Source organism: Oryctolagus cuniculus, chromosome 17, assembly GCF_964237555.1.
Source record: "Oryctolagus cuniculus chromosome 17, mOryCun1.1, whole genome shotgun sequence".
Taxonomy (NCBI): domain Eukaryota; kingdom Metazoa; phylum Chordata; class Mammalia; order Lagomorpha; family Leporidae; genus Oryctolagus; species Oryctolagus cuniculus.
This window is the reverse complement of record NC_091448.1, coordinates 44,619,999-44,634,238: the sequence shown is the minus strand read 5'-3', so window position 1 is coordinate 44,634,238 and position 14,240 is coordinate 44,619,999. Positions and strand designations below refer to the sequence as shown.

General features: G+C 57.3%; 1 protein-coding gene and 1 long non-coding RNA gene across 18 annotated transcripts in view; one reads left to right on the top strand and one right to left on the bottom strand.

Annotated features, from left to right (window-relative positions):
• MYO18A (myosin XVIIIA) overlaps positions 1–14,240 on the top strand; it is a 96,510-nt gene that overhangs the window by 23,697 nt on the left and 58,573 nt on the right. The window contains exon 1 of one of the 17 annotated variants that reach the window (XM_070061146.1): positions 13,494–13,580. The exons of 15 other annotated variants lie outside the window; for them this stretch is intronic. Coding sequence is in view for 1 of the 2 variants with exons in the window: in XM_051825387.2 (XP_051681347.2) it covers positions 13,575–13,580 (6 nt within the window). In the remaining variant the exon portion in view is untranslated. Of the gene's footprint in view, positions 1–13,493; positions 13,581–14,240 lie in introns of those variants that run through there. One more of the 17 variants, XM_051825387.2, reaches the window with a different exon arrangement.
• On the bottom strand, positions 11,857–13,509 carry LOC138846176 (uncharacterized). Its single transcript, XR_011383615.1, has 2 exons — positions 13,381–13,509; positions 11,857–12,373 (listed from the first exon to the last, which is right to left on the bottom strand). It is a non-coding gene; the product is annotated as an uncharacterized lncRNA (long non-coding RNA).

The following is a 14,240-nucleotide window of genomic DNA, read 5'->3' as shown; positions in this document are numbered from 1 at the left end:
CTCGCCTCCACTGTGGGAGATGAGCTGCGCTGAGCATCATGGATGCCTGTCTGCATTCCCCTCCCAGAGCTGCCTTACTGGTCTCTCCTCCACACATCATTATTTGCCCTCCGCTTGGGGACAAGAACCACGAAGCTGGGCTCCAAGGCAGGACACCTAGCCTGGGAATGACCTGTGGCCTGGGTACCGCACACATGCGTGCACTCACACATGCATGTACACAAATGAAATAAAATAAATCAGTGCATTCAAAAAAGATATTTCAAAGGAAAATTCCAGAAATAAACACTTCATAACATTAAAAATAACTTTTATGATAATATACTGTCACGTTCTATTTTATTCTATTTTGTTATTACTGTTTTTTTTTTTTTTTTTTTTTGACAGGCAGAGTGGACAGTGAGAGAGAGAGACAGAGAGAGAAAGGTCTTCCTTTGCCGTTGGTTCACCCTCCAATGGCCGCCGCTGCAGCCGGCGCACCGCGCTGATCCGATGGCAGGAGCCAGGATCCAGGTGCTTTTCCTGGTCTCCCATGGGGTGCAGGGCCCAAGCACCTGGGCCATCCTCCACTGCACTCCCGGGCCATAGCAGAGAGCTGGCCTGGAAGAGGGGCAACCGGGACAGAATCCGGCGCCCCGACCGGGACTAGAACCCGGTGTGCCGGCGCCGCAAGGTGGAGGATTAGCCTATTGAGCCACGGCGCCGGCTCTATTACTGTTGTTAATATACTGACCTAATATCTAAATTAAACCTTATCCTGGGTATGTATGAATAGGAAAAAGCATGGGATGGAGGGGGTTCAGCACTACTCGCAGTTTCCAGTTTAGACTGAGTTGTCTTCTTCCCCAGCCCCCTGCCACGCTTTCCCACCGTCAGCTTCCAGTCTCTAGCGAGCCCTCACCTCTGTCCAGAGCAAGGCTGGCTTCAACCAGAGGACTTGGGCTCCGGGAGAGGGGAAGGCAGGATTTTGCTGCTTTATTCAGGGTCATGGATTCAATGCCTGGCCCCGTGTCTTCCGAAGGCTACTGGTTTTGAGGTCTCTCTTCTCTGCTCCTGACAGGGGGACCCATCCTATAATGGGCCCTCAGCCCTTCACCCCTGCCCATTCTCCTCACTTCTGCTGTAGAAGCAGATGCTTGGCAGATGTGGGGATGGGCGGGAGGGTGCCAGGGCTGGTTTTGGTTGTAGGGGCTGCTCTCTGCTTGCTGGGGAGAAGAAAGCGGGGGAAGGTCCCACGGGCAGGAGACAGGGTTACCCACGTGGTGTGGTGATGCCTTTTCATGCACGGGTGAGTTCCACTGCCTGGTCTGAGTCTTGGCTCTGCTGCTTGTTGGCTGAGTGACTCTGCACAAATGACAAAATTTCTCTGTGCCTTGTTCTTATCTGTAAGATGAGAATAATTCTAGTCCTTCCATTGCATGGTTGCTTTTTTTTTTTTTAATAAAGACTTATGTATTTATTTGAAATGCAGAGTTAGAAAGAGAGAGAGAGATCTTCTCTCTGCTGGTTCACTCCCCAGGTGGCCCTAACCACTAGGGCAAGGCCAGGAGGAAGCCAAGAGCCACACGTTTATTCTGGGTCTCCTGTGTGGGTGACAGGGGCCCAGGTACTTGGGCCATCTTCTGCAGCTTTCCTTGGCACGTTAGCAGGAAGTGGGTTTGGAAGAGGAGCAGCTGGGACTCGAACCAGCACCCATATGGGATGCCAGCATTGCAGGTGGCGGCCCAAGCCTCTACACCACATCAGCCCCACATGGTGGTTTTGAGGATTAAATGAACCTATCTCTGTCTGTCCAGCTGTCAATCACTTAGAGCAGTGCCTCCAAATTATGCCTTGTGAGTACAGTGGTCCCTCCTTATCCATGGGGATACATTCTAAGATCCCCTGTGGCTGCTGGAAACTGTGAGTGTGCTGAGCCCCCTACATCCCATGTTTTTTCCTATCCATACCTACCTAGGATAAAGTTTAATTAAACATTAAGCTCAGTATATTAACAGTAACAGCAAAATAGAATAAAGTAGAATGTGATAGTATATTATCATAAAAGTTATTTAAAATGTATGAATTGTTTATTTCTGGGATTTTCCATTAAATATCTTTTTAAAATATATTGAAATGCAGAGTGACAGAGAGACAGATTTTCCTCCCACTGGTTCACTCTCCAAAGGGCTGCAGATGGCCAGGGCTGGGCCAGGCAGAAGCCAAGAGCCAAGAACTCCAACCACATCTCCCACACGGGTGACAGGGGCTCAAGGTCTTGGACCATGTTCCACTGCCTTCCCAGGCTCATTAGCAGGAAGCTGGATTAGAAGCGGAGCAGCTGCGACTCAGCACCTGGGACTTGACCCAGCGCTCTGATATGAGACACCAGCTTTGCAAGCAGCGGCTTAACCCGCAGCACCACGACCCGGCCCCTCCGTGTAAATGTTTTGGGGCTGCGGTTGACTGTGGGTGATTGAAACTATGGAAAGGCTACTCTAGACTTGAAAGCGAGCTTCAGCTGCACATTCATTAGTCTGCCTCTGACATCTTGGGAGCACTCGGTGCCTGGTGGCAGGGACACCTGCTCTCTTCCTGTCCATGACTCAGCTCTGCTGGCGGGGGTGGTGGTGCAGGGGCTATTTGACTCTTGTCCCCAGGCTGGCTTTCAGGTGGAGACAAGGAAATGGGCCAAGGTCACTCAAGGCCATCTCAGGGGTAGGGATGGCTTCGCTGAATTTCCCATCTGATCTGTACTTTGATGCCAGTTTTTAAGATTATTTTTCAATGCAGTGTTCAACCTGCTTTTTCTGTGACTTAGCCGGAGTCAGAGTCTGAGCTGACGCCGGGAGCTTTGGAGTGCCGGCTTCTCCCCAGCCACTGTTTTCCCACTGAACCAGCGCATCCTTTTTGGTCCTTGTACAGCTCCCCCGGTTTCCTCACGCCCGTCCTGCTCCTGACAGCCCGTCTCAGTCAGGCTCAGCAGAACCGGGGCTCGGAGCAGAGGGCCAACCCTGACGGCCAGTTCCTGACTCTGCATGTTGCCCGGACTCTCCCACTTGGACTTGTAACCCCCGGAGTGGAACCTCTCAGGCGGAGCCTCTGTGATCGCTGTGGCAGTGGGCAGATCCGTGCTCTGGTCCTTGTTCTCCTGTGGATCCAGGCTGTTGGCGCTTATCTGGGCGAGCCTGCAGGCCACGCATGCCAGCGTCCATTCCACCAGTCCCCCACTCCTCTTCCTCGCTTGGCTCACCCAGCGCACATGCAGGGAGGAGTCCTGTGCCCCGTGGCAGAGTTCCTGGCAAGGCTGCCCCCAACAAGGCCCCTGTGGCCTTACTTGCCCTTGAGAGTTCAGTGATGCATTGGGGCTTCTCTCTCTGGGGGCGCAGACATCAAATGGGTGCTGCTGCGGGGGACGGGGAAGCCCTCAGGCCACCACATTCCAGATGTCTTACCCAGGCGTGGCCCAGAGAGTGCAGGAACAAGGGGCGATTGTACGGCACTGAGGGGCTTTCTCCCAGCCCTGGGCTGCCCGGGGTGGGGGCAGCCTCCCGTTCAGCCCTGCCTTTTCAGCCCCGTGGCATCTGGCTTCGGCTCGCAGGCTGGGTGGGAAATTGTGACCACAGCCCCCCTCCTCTGCTGCTTTTTGAGGTCTAGGGCATAAGGCAGGATGCAGGGGGGTAGGGAGGTAGGGGGGCCGACCACACTCTGGGGTGGGGTGTGCGGAGGGCCCAGCAGGGGGTGGGGCATCGCCTGAAGGAGGCTTTGGCAGTGTGGTCCAGGGGCACGCACGGCCGGATGGACATATGCTGTAGCCACCCGCTTCGAGTGTGGCTGGTGCCCCTGCGGAACTGAATTTTCATTCTTGTTTTTAATTTTTGTTTATCTGAAAGGCAGAGAGAGAGAGAGAGAGATCTTCCATCTACTAGATCACTCTCCATATGGCCGCAGTGGCCAGGGCTGGGCCAGGCTGAAGCCAGGGGCCAGGAGCTCCCTCCAGGTCTCCCCCGAGGGTGGCAGGGGCTCAGCTGCTAGCTCCGTCACCACTGTGTTGCAGGGTCAGCAGAAAGCTGGAATGGGGAGCAGAGCCAGGACCGGCACCAGGACTCGGGGATGGAAAGTTCCCGGTGGTGTCTCAATCCCTCAGGAACAGAATTCTCAGTTGTACTTTAATGTCACTACTGTTGTAGCTTCACTTTCGATAGCCACACACGGCCAGCAGCCACGCTACTGCGGAGTGCAGCAGGACAGGCCCCAGGCGGGGACAGGGGCTGCCCCTGCAGAGGCCTGGCCAGGCTGGGCACCGGGCCCCGCTCTCCCCTTTCTGTGGGGAAGGAAGGTTTGCCCGGGCCCGCGGTCTCTCTGCTTCACCAGCTCTGGAATCCTGCAGCCCCAGGGCCGGCAGGCCCCTGGCTGTGTGCCACCCCCAGCCGGGCAGTGCCTGCCTCCTGCTCCTCGCCCGGCACGCAGGTGCCCGCACGCCCGGGCCGATCTGGCGGGGGCAGCGGTGCGCGCTCCCCCTCCTCCCTGCTTCTGTGGAGACTGGCTTTGTGTTGTCTCTTTACTTAAGATGGTTCTAGAAACAAGCGCACGTGGAGCCTCCAGAGGTGAACGCAAGGGTCTTCAGGCCTCAATTGAATGTCCGGAGTGGAAGGAGCCCCTGCAGGGTGAGGGGAGCCCCAGGGGCCGCCGGCCCTCCTGTGGGGGGGCTCGCTCATCTTTCGCCTCAAGCCATGCCTCTGACCGGCCCCTGGTTTCCCATGTTCCTTCTGCGTGAAAGAGAGAGCAGTTCTTCCTGTCGCGGTATTTGCTGGACTCAGAAGTGAGATTTGGCGCAGGGGCGCCGAGGGCCCCGGTCCGCCGCCCGCCCTCCACGCTGCTTCCCGGAGCTGGGCCCTGGGGCAGCTGCTTGTGTGGGGGCAGTTTGGAAATCCCCGGGGCTGTGAGGAAAACCCCTGCGGCCCCGTGCCAGGGAGCAGCAGGCCCAGTGGAGCCACCCCCATGGGGGTCCCTGCGGCCTCCAGTGCCCCGTGACCTAGTCTCCTAGGTCACCTCAAGGTGCCCGCAAGATGGGGTGATGTGGCGCCAAGCTCGGAGCAGACCTGGGGCCATGCCTGGGCAGGAGCTGGGGGACCGAGGGGCTGCTAGTGCCTGAGCCCCAACGCTGCAGTGGTCACTCCTCAGGCAGTGATCTGCAGCCAGCTCGTGCCCACCAGCCCTCCTGATGGCTCGTCCTGGTTCCCTGCCCACATCACAGGCCCAGGGCCTCCCGCAGGCTCCATGTATTCGTTCATTCATTTGACCCCATCAATAGCATTTACTGAATGCCCAGGCTCTGTGGACAGGGCGGTGCTGGGAACAAAGTGCATGTCCAACCCATCCCCGCCTCCTCGTGCCATATCCCTCCCCAGTGAGCCGGGAGGCCATCTTGTGGCCGCAGCCCCTCGGGCCTGCAGCTCCCTGGGGACGCCTCCTGGGGGCGGGGCCCGGAGGTCCGCCTGGCGGAGGTGAAATCCGCGGCCTCGGCGGTTCCACGAGAAGTGCGCGGTCGCCCTCTGCCGGGCATTAGCAGCACTACAGGGTGGCGCATCCCGGGGCTCCAGGCGCATGTGCCGGTCTGGCCCCGCCCACACCCCAGGCCGGGCCGAGGGCCGTGGTATGGGTCTGGGAGGGGCCGCGTCTCCCCCCAGCCCTACATCTTTGGGAGGGTGATGAGCATCTGGACCCAGCCCTGGGCGTGCGCCTTTGGCCACTCCAGGTTTCTTCCCAAGGCTTTGCTCTCCCACTTCAGGATCCACTGGTCATCGCTACCAAGTACAATCTCAAAAAAACGTAAAGATTGGTGCCACATGGAATGCCAGTCACTTTCTGCTGACACTGATTCCATAGAAGAGAAGACATTTCATTACACACATGGGAATTAAGGCTGATTCCCCCAGGAAAGGGGAGGCCCCTGGCCCTGGCCTTTTCTTGGCGGACAGGTGGACTGGCTGGCCGAGGAGCCTCTGCAGAGGTCATGGGACCCCTGGTGGCGCCCACCGCATTGCTGAGGACTGAGGGCTTGAAACAGGACTCACCCCAACCTCTCTAGGTGCACGGTTCACTTAGGGACAGCCCATACCTTGTAGTGCGAGTATCCTGCAGTTAGCACCCATGCAGGGAGATCATGTCCATAGCCATTTTTTTTTTTTTTAATTTTTATTTTTGACAGGCAGAGTAGACAGTGAGAGAAACAGAGAGAAAGGTCTTCCTTTTGCCGTTGGTTCACCCTCCAATGGCCGCCACGGCCGGCGCGATGCGGCCGGCGCACCGCGCTGATCCGATGGCAGGAGCCAGGTGCTTCTCCTGGTCTCCCATGGGGTGCAAGGCCCAAGCACTTGGGCCATCCTCCACTGCACTCCCAGGCCATAGCAGAGAGCTGGCCTGGAAGAGGGGCAACCGGGACAGAATCCGGTGCCCTGACCGGGACTAGAACCTGGTGTGCCAGCGCCGCAAGGCGGCATTTTTTTTTAAAGGCGTTTTGATTTACGGGCACCACAAGGGACCGGTGGGTTGGAGGAGCATTTTCTGTTAAGATATTGAATAGAACTTTATTCTCAGTGTTTTCCAAACTACCCCTTGCTTCTGCTTCAGCCTCCCTGTTCTGCATGGTGGATCGAAGCCTCAGGTCTTTGCTTCCTCTTCCAAAGCCCCACTCCCCCCACTCCTCGTCCCCCCAGCAGCCGCTGAGCCCAGCAGACTCTCCCGTCATCACCCACTTCCCTTTGGCCGTCATTTTGACTTTTGGTGGTCTGTGTGGTCTCCTTCTTGTCCCCCTGTTGGGTCAGCAGCATCATGCCCTCCTGACACCTGCCGCGACTCCCTCTGTCTCCCAGTTGGGGATAGGGGATAGGAGCAGCGGGCCTGGGGTCTGGACCCTGCCGGTTACACTCTGAGCCATGTTAACCTCTGCTTCCCCAGCCACAGGTCCTGTTTCCGGCACCTACCGCTCAGGGCTTTGGGAGGAAGACAGGGAGCCCGGTGCTGCCTCAGTTACTGCCCAGGACGTGGCCTCTCTGTCCGTGGACCACTCCCGACTCTTCCAGCTGCAAGTGACAGAAAGCTCCACGGGGTAGAACTGGCTGTGGCTCAGCTTTACTCGGAAGTTTCTTTTCTTTTCTTTTTCTTTTTTTACTCGGAAGTTTCAGAGAGACCAGGCCCCAGGCCTTTCCTGTCTCTCAGCTCATCTTCTAGGCTGAGATAAATCATATGGGAAGAGAAGTATGACTGGATTTCAGCAATCCCAAAGCGTGTTCTTGCTGCTGATTGTGTCCCCTGCCCCCATGAACCGGGGAGCCTGGAGTGGGTTCCTCCTGTTGGCCGGCACCATCACATGAGGGTGCAGGACCAGCTCGTAGGCAGCAGAAGCACCCCGGGTCCGCCTGCCTCTCCAGCTTTGGGTCTCATTGCCTTTTTTTTTGATAGGCAGAGTGGACAGTGAGAGAGAGAGAGACAGAGAGAAAGGTCTTCCTTTGCCGTTGGTTCATCCTCCAATGGCCGCTGCGGCCGGCGCACCGCACTGATCCGATGGCAGGAGCCAGGTGCTTCTCCTGGTCTCCCATGGGTGCAGGGCCCAAGCACCTGGGCCATCCTCCACTGCACTCCCTGGCCACAGCAGAGGGCTGGCCTGGAAGAGGGGCAACCGGGACAGAATCCGTCGCCCCGACTGGGACTAGAACCCGGTGTGCCAGCGCCACAAGGTGGAGAATTAGCCTAGTGAGCCGCGGCGCTGGCCTGTCTCATTGCTTTTCTAGCTGTGTCTGTTATGGAGCTCTCCAAAACTGGTTAGAAGAATTGCTGTAGAACCCTTAAATTGAGCCAACCTGCTGACATGCACAAGCTGGTCACAGCACCAGGGCCGGGAACAACATAGGTGTTTGTTGCAAAGCACAGAGCCTGGGACCCAGCAGCCATTGCTTAATTCCTGGGCTCCTAGAGGGGTTAAGGGTAACAGTTTTTGAAGACAGTTGGTCTGTGCTGCTCGTGGCCATCCTTTGGTCAGCAATTTAGCGTGTTCTGGGAATGTTAGTGATGGCAGAGCAGGCCCCCGTCCGTCTGGTGGAAATGCCTTCTTGCTCCGGGCCTGGGGTTCCTGGGAGACCCCTCGAGCAACCTGGACACCAGGATGCTGTCCATGGAGGAGACAAATGACCACCTGAGTCTTGTGTTCAGGGACCCTGTAGCGCCCGGCACCACCCTCAATTCAGTGAGCTGATTTCAGGAAGAGCAGAGGGAGGCTGGGGGTCACGGCCTACCCTTCGTGCAAGCTTAGTGTCCCGCCACCTGTGACGGCCGCACCCCTTGTGCCTGCTTTCTCGGCCTTACTCCACGCTGGCCATGAGCAGCTGATCTGGCCTCCCGTCTGTAATCAGGCCAGATCTCCGCTCTGCACCGGCCCCGCCACGCTGTCCCCACCCCCAGCGCTGGCTCGCCTGAGTTCTAGTGCGCAGTTCTTGTTGCTCCTGTGCCCTCTGCTGCCCCTGTGTGTGTGTTGGGACCAGGGACTGTGTCTCCTCCATGTCGTTTCACTCACTCACGGCTCAAGCATGTACCGGCTGGGCCCGGTGCTGGGTGGGTGCGGGAAACGGATCGCAGCCCCAGGAAGCAAGCGGTCCAGTGCGGGGAGACCAAAGAGCAGGCAAGCGTGGTGCGCCCCACAGCGTCCACTTTGGGGCATTACACAGCACTTCCTCGGTCCTTCTGAGCTTGCTGCCTGGTCAGCTCCCAGCGTAGCTTAGCCGCTCTGCTGCTCCGCCAGCTTGCTGTGGGGGCAGAGCAGTTGAGGCTGTTGCCGCCGTGGGTGTCCTCTTGCTCCCCATTCTGTTCCACCTAGATAATTCTGCTTGCACCCGTTCAGATCGGTTGTTGAAATCCAGTGGATTTGGGTTGACTACCCATTGAGTGCCCAGTGCCGGCAATGGGATAGGGTGCAAAGGAAGCAGGAGATGGCCCCTGCCCTCCCGGGCCAGGCTTGAACATGTGACACAAGTCAGTCACCTCGGGGAGGGGGTGGTGAGGGCACATGTACAGCCAGACTCAGCGCACTCAGCTCTAGGGCTGGGTGAGAGGCCACATGACTGTGTATGCGCACTTTCTTGTAGTTTTACGTGACTACACACAGTGCTTTTGCATAGACAGAGTAGTACAGCCACTCAGACCCCCAGTGGATGTCTGAAGCTGTGGGTAAGGACAAACTCTACGCACACGATGTTTTTTCCTATACATACACACCTGTGATCACATTTAATTTGTAAATTAGACACAGTGGAGCAGGTGTTTGGCCGGTTGGGATACCTGCATCTCCTATCGGAGTGTCTGGGTTTGAGTCCTAGACCCAGTTCCAACTTCCCGCTAACACACACCCTGGGAGGGAGCAGGTGGTGGCTCAAGTGGTTGGGTCCCTGGCGCTCACATGAGACATGGATTGAGTTCCTGGCTCCAAACTTCAGCCTAGCGCAGTCCTGGCCATTGCGGGTGTTTGGGGAGTGAGTCAGAGAATGGTAGTTCTCTCTTTGTCTCTCAACAAAAAATAAAATAAAGCTATGTGAAAATAAGTTAGGCATACTAAGAGGAACAACAATATGAAATAGAGTGCTTATAGCAATAACTGTAACAAGAGTTATGTGAGTGTGGTCTCTGAGCTCTCTCAGTTTACCATATTTCACCTTTTGACTTAAAGGAAGCACCTTATGGCTTCTCCTTGGCACATCCGAGTTGCCAGCATCACTGCTTTTGCACTTTGTGGTCATTTTTTAAAAAAAAAAGGTTTATTTATTTGAAAGGTAGAGTCACAGAGAGAGAGAAGGAGCGGCAAAGACAGAGAGAGGTATCTTTCATCTGCTGTTTCACTCCCCAAATGGCAGCAATGGCCAGGGCTATGCCAGGCGGAAGTCAGGAGCCAGGAGCTTCTTCTGGGTCTCCCACATGGGTGTAGGGGCCCAGGGACTTGGGGCATCCTCTACTGCTTTCCCAGGTGCATTAGCAGGGAGCTGGATTGGAAGAGGAGCAGCTGGGACTCGAACCAGAGCCCACCTGGGATGCCGGTGTTGCAGGCGGCAGCTTTACCAGCTATGCCACAATGCCAGCCCCCATGTACTATCTTTTCTATTCTCACAACCCCAAAAGGAAGGTGTCATACTGCAAAGCAAAAAAGAAAAGAAGTGGAAACTCTAAGAAGTCAGTAAATTTCCCCTAGGTCTGACAGCGAGAAGGAGGCCCAGCTGGGACCCAGACCCTGGCGTGCGTGGCTGTCAAGGCTGTGCTATTTGCACAAGAGCTCCAGGTGGGCCCTGGGTTTCAGAGCCGGTGCTGGAAAGAAAGGAGGGAGGACCTGGCCTGGGGGGCAGCTGGCTTGTAGCTGATGGCCTCGGTGCAGGCAGGCAGAGAGGCTGGGGGGTTGGGGGGCTGAGCTGGCTGTGGGAGTGCCCTCATGGCCCCGGAGCCAGGGCTTGGGCTTCCTGAAGCATGGACCATGCCCTGAGCAGCAGAGGGGCTGCTTGTGGCCAGGTGTGAGGGGAGTGGGCTGCAGGGGCCCAGGTTCTCTGAACACAAGCCCTGCGCTCTGTGTTAGGGGACATGAAACTGGATTGAAATGCTCTCCGTTGGTAATGCCCAACCTCTCAGAGACAGAATGGACAAGGTTCAGTCATCCAATGGAGACGAGGCGTGGTGGCAGGCATCTGGTGCGGATGCTGGGTTCAAGTCCCAGCCCTGCTTCCGATTCCAGCTTCCTACTCATGTGCACCCTGGGAGGCAGCAGGTGATGGCTCAAGGACTTGGGTCCCTGCCATCTACCTGGAAACCAGGTGGAGCTCCTGGCTTAGGGCTAACCCAGGCCTGGCCATTGCAGGCACTTCAGGAGTGAGCTAGTAAATGAAAGATCTGTGTGTGTCTATCTGTCTCTGTCTCTGCCTTCCAAATTAAAAAAAAAAAAAAATTTTTTAAATGAAAAAGCAAGGCGTCGAGGGTAGGCATGTGGTTACTAAGAAACCAGTAGACTGCAGATAGAGCGATGCCTTGGTCACCCACAAGTCCCCTTCCTGGGCACGGCTGGGTGGGTGGCCATGGGCCTGGGAAGCCCGCAGGCAGCTACAGTAGAGGACACGGAGTCTTCCTGGGAAACAGGCCCTCTGTGTGCAGGAAGACCTGCAAGCTCGCGGAGCTCCCGCTCCTTCTGCCTCGGCCGCTCTTGGAGCAGACCTGGCTGTCGGGCTCTCCAGCCTGTGGCAGAAATAGCATGCTAGAAGGAAACGGGACAGGCGTGCCGACAGGTGGAGTGACAGAGTGACAGCTGACGGCCCGACGGCGTGGGGCCAGAAACCAAAAAGCAGATAAACGGCCACAAAGGGTGTCAGGCCTTCCATATATGGGGACGTGTGAGGTGTCGGGGTGACTGTGGTGCCTCGGACGGGGCTGGTGCCCTTTGAGAGAGGCGTGGGGTGTCAGTGGGGCAGGGCACAGGCTGCTGGGAGGCGTCACGGGGGCAGCAGGTGGGGGCAAGCGCTTCAGCGCAGGATGGAGGGGAAGTGGGTTAGGTGCGAGAAGGCACACCCAGAGTTTGAAGTCCTTCAGATGAATTCAGAGTGTTTCACTTAAAAAATAAAGAGTATACAAAATGCTTGTTATTATGTTCATGATTGTCAAAGTAGTAGAACTTAGAAGACTACTTACAATAGAAAATACTGTCTTTAAGGGGATGGGCTTCAGGTACCTGGAAATTGTGACAACGATGCCTCTCCTGTCCTCCTAATGATCCAGATGGATACGAACTGTTAACATTTTATGGAAAACCAACATACTGGCACTATTCTTAGAGCTTTGCATGGACTAATTCCTGTATTATTATTTTTAAGATTTATTTTATTTGAAAGGGAGAGGGACAGAGAGAGGGAAAGAGATCTTCCACTTGCTGGTTCATTCCCCAGATGCCTGCAATAATCAGAGCTGAGCCAGAACGAAGCCAGGAGCCTGGAAATCAACCCACGTGGGTGACAGGGTGAGCAGATCCCGGCTGCTTCCTGGGGTGCACAGCAGGAAGCTGGAATTGGGAGCGGAGCCAGGCCATGAACCCAGGGACTCTGACAGGGGATGTGGTCACGCCGAGGGGTCCTAAGCGCTGGGACAAGCACCTGTGCCGTCACTGTTTTCAAGTCCCTCAGGGTTCCAGTGAGCTGCTGCAGTTGGCACCTTTACGCTGAGAAGGCCGTGGGGATGCGGAGACCTGCGCCACCGCCCACAGCCCGGTGGGGCCAGGTCATCTGCTCTGGGAAGGCGGAGGCTCGAGCGCCGGGTCCACAGTGTGGGGTGGGAGGGGAGCTGGCTTCGGTTCTCTCGGGCAGTGCTGACCCGTCTTTTCCTGGAAAAAGTAGTACGCATTCAGGACGCACTGGTTCTTAGAGCTGGCCAGGGCCCAGGAGCCCAGGGTCCCTGCCAGCCTGGACACAAGCGAGCTCGGCCCCAGGGCTTCCTAGCTCCGCCCCACCCCACCCTTTTTCTTTTCCTCGAGGGAGGCAGTGACAGGTTCCTTCCTTCTCCTGTGGTGCTGACAGCTTCCGATTCTTGCAGGTCCTGTCTTTTGGCTCCTTCCCATCCTGCTCCCAGCTGTTTTTTCCAGCCTGCCCGGGGTTCCCAGCCCCGGCCTGGGTGTCCATGGTGCTAACGGCAGGCCAGGCCAGGAGGTGTCTCCAAGATGAGCGCTGGCTCTTCACTGGCAGCCGATGCTCACTGGCTTCTGTCTGCAGGGCTGCGGCCCACCCACCCCGCCCTCCGTGTCCGCACAGTGCCTGGCTGGTGTGCTGGGGGGAGAGGGGGCAGTTGATTCTCTGCATGATCACTGTGTGCTTACGACAGCGAGGCGGGGACAGTGGCCTCTGACAGAGTGTGTGGGCTGCGCTCCCGCTGGACTCCACGGGACCCTGCTCTGTGGCTGCGGTTTGGGCACAGTGTGGAGGGGCCCCTGTGTGTTGTACTGGATGTGACGTTAGGGGCCGTCTCGGCCTCTGCCACAGTAATCAGATGGCTGGAGCAGGCCTGTGATTTATGTGTTCCCAAGAACGCCGGGCAGCGATGGAGTGTTCATGTGTGCTGGGGTGTGTGCGTCCGCCACGCTTGTCTCTGTCTTGGCCTGTGGGGCCGGGGGCTGCTGGTCTCAAATTCCCCTGCTATTTTTAGGGACCATATCAGCCCAGCTGTCGGGGAGTTTGGGTGTGTGTCAGTAGAAAAGTCCACCCCCCTTGTCCCTTTCCCTGACCCTCCCACACCGCCTGCCCCCACCCCGTGCCCTTACTGCAAGAGCCTACTCCTCCCTGCCAGCCCCCCCCCCCCCACACACACACTCTGTGTCCCCCTCTCCACCCTGCGTACCTGGTCCCCGCCGCTCTCCTCCAGGCGCTGGCGCTCTGCACCGGCTCCTGCCGGGGTCCTGCCGCTCTGGCAGCGGGAGGGGCCTCGGCGAGGGCGGTGCCCGGGGCGGGGCTGCGGCTGGCCGAGCTATTTTGAGCTCTAACGGAGCAGCAGCAAGAGGAGACTCCTTGCTCTGGGCTGCTCTGAGCCAGGCCATGCGGGTGAGTGTCCCTCTGACCCCCACCCCGGAAATGTCCCCTGCTCATGCTGTTTCCTGATTTAGGGAAGGAGGGGCCTTTGTGTTTTTTTACCCCAGATGTGGCTGGAGTGGGTAGGGAGGAAGGGGTGGGGCTGCTTGGGGCTCCTCCGGGAGCCTCTTGGTGGGAAGGGGAGTACCCAGCCCCTCCAAGCCCCTCAGAGGAGGAGGCGGGTCCTGGGTCTCCTGTGCCTGATACATAACTTGAGGAGCTTGGGAGGGGGCACTGCCTTGTACACCTGGGTTTCCTGGGTGGCACCCGCTCCCCTGCCTTATAGGCTGTAGTGCCTGGGAGGCCTTCATTTCTTGGAACACCGTTTTCTTCCCAAGCCTGCAGCCCAGCACCCCCGGGCCCTGGGAAGTCTTGTCCCTGGGTTGTGTTGCTGCTGTTAGTGTCCCCACCCCCTCTTCCTCTTGCCAGACAGGGGAGACGGGCTTGAGACAGGAGGGTCCTAGCTCACTGCCCCAGCATGGCCTCCTCCGTTGCTGTGCGTGGGGCACTCGGATGGGACACAGATGGCACCCGGGGCTGCCCTGGCTGTCCGTGAGTCTCTTTTTCAGTAGCGATTACTCCGGAGAAGTAAGTTCCTTTAAAAAGAAAGTGAAGAGAGACATAGCTGCCTCC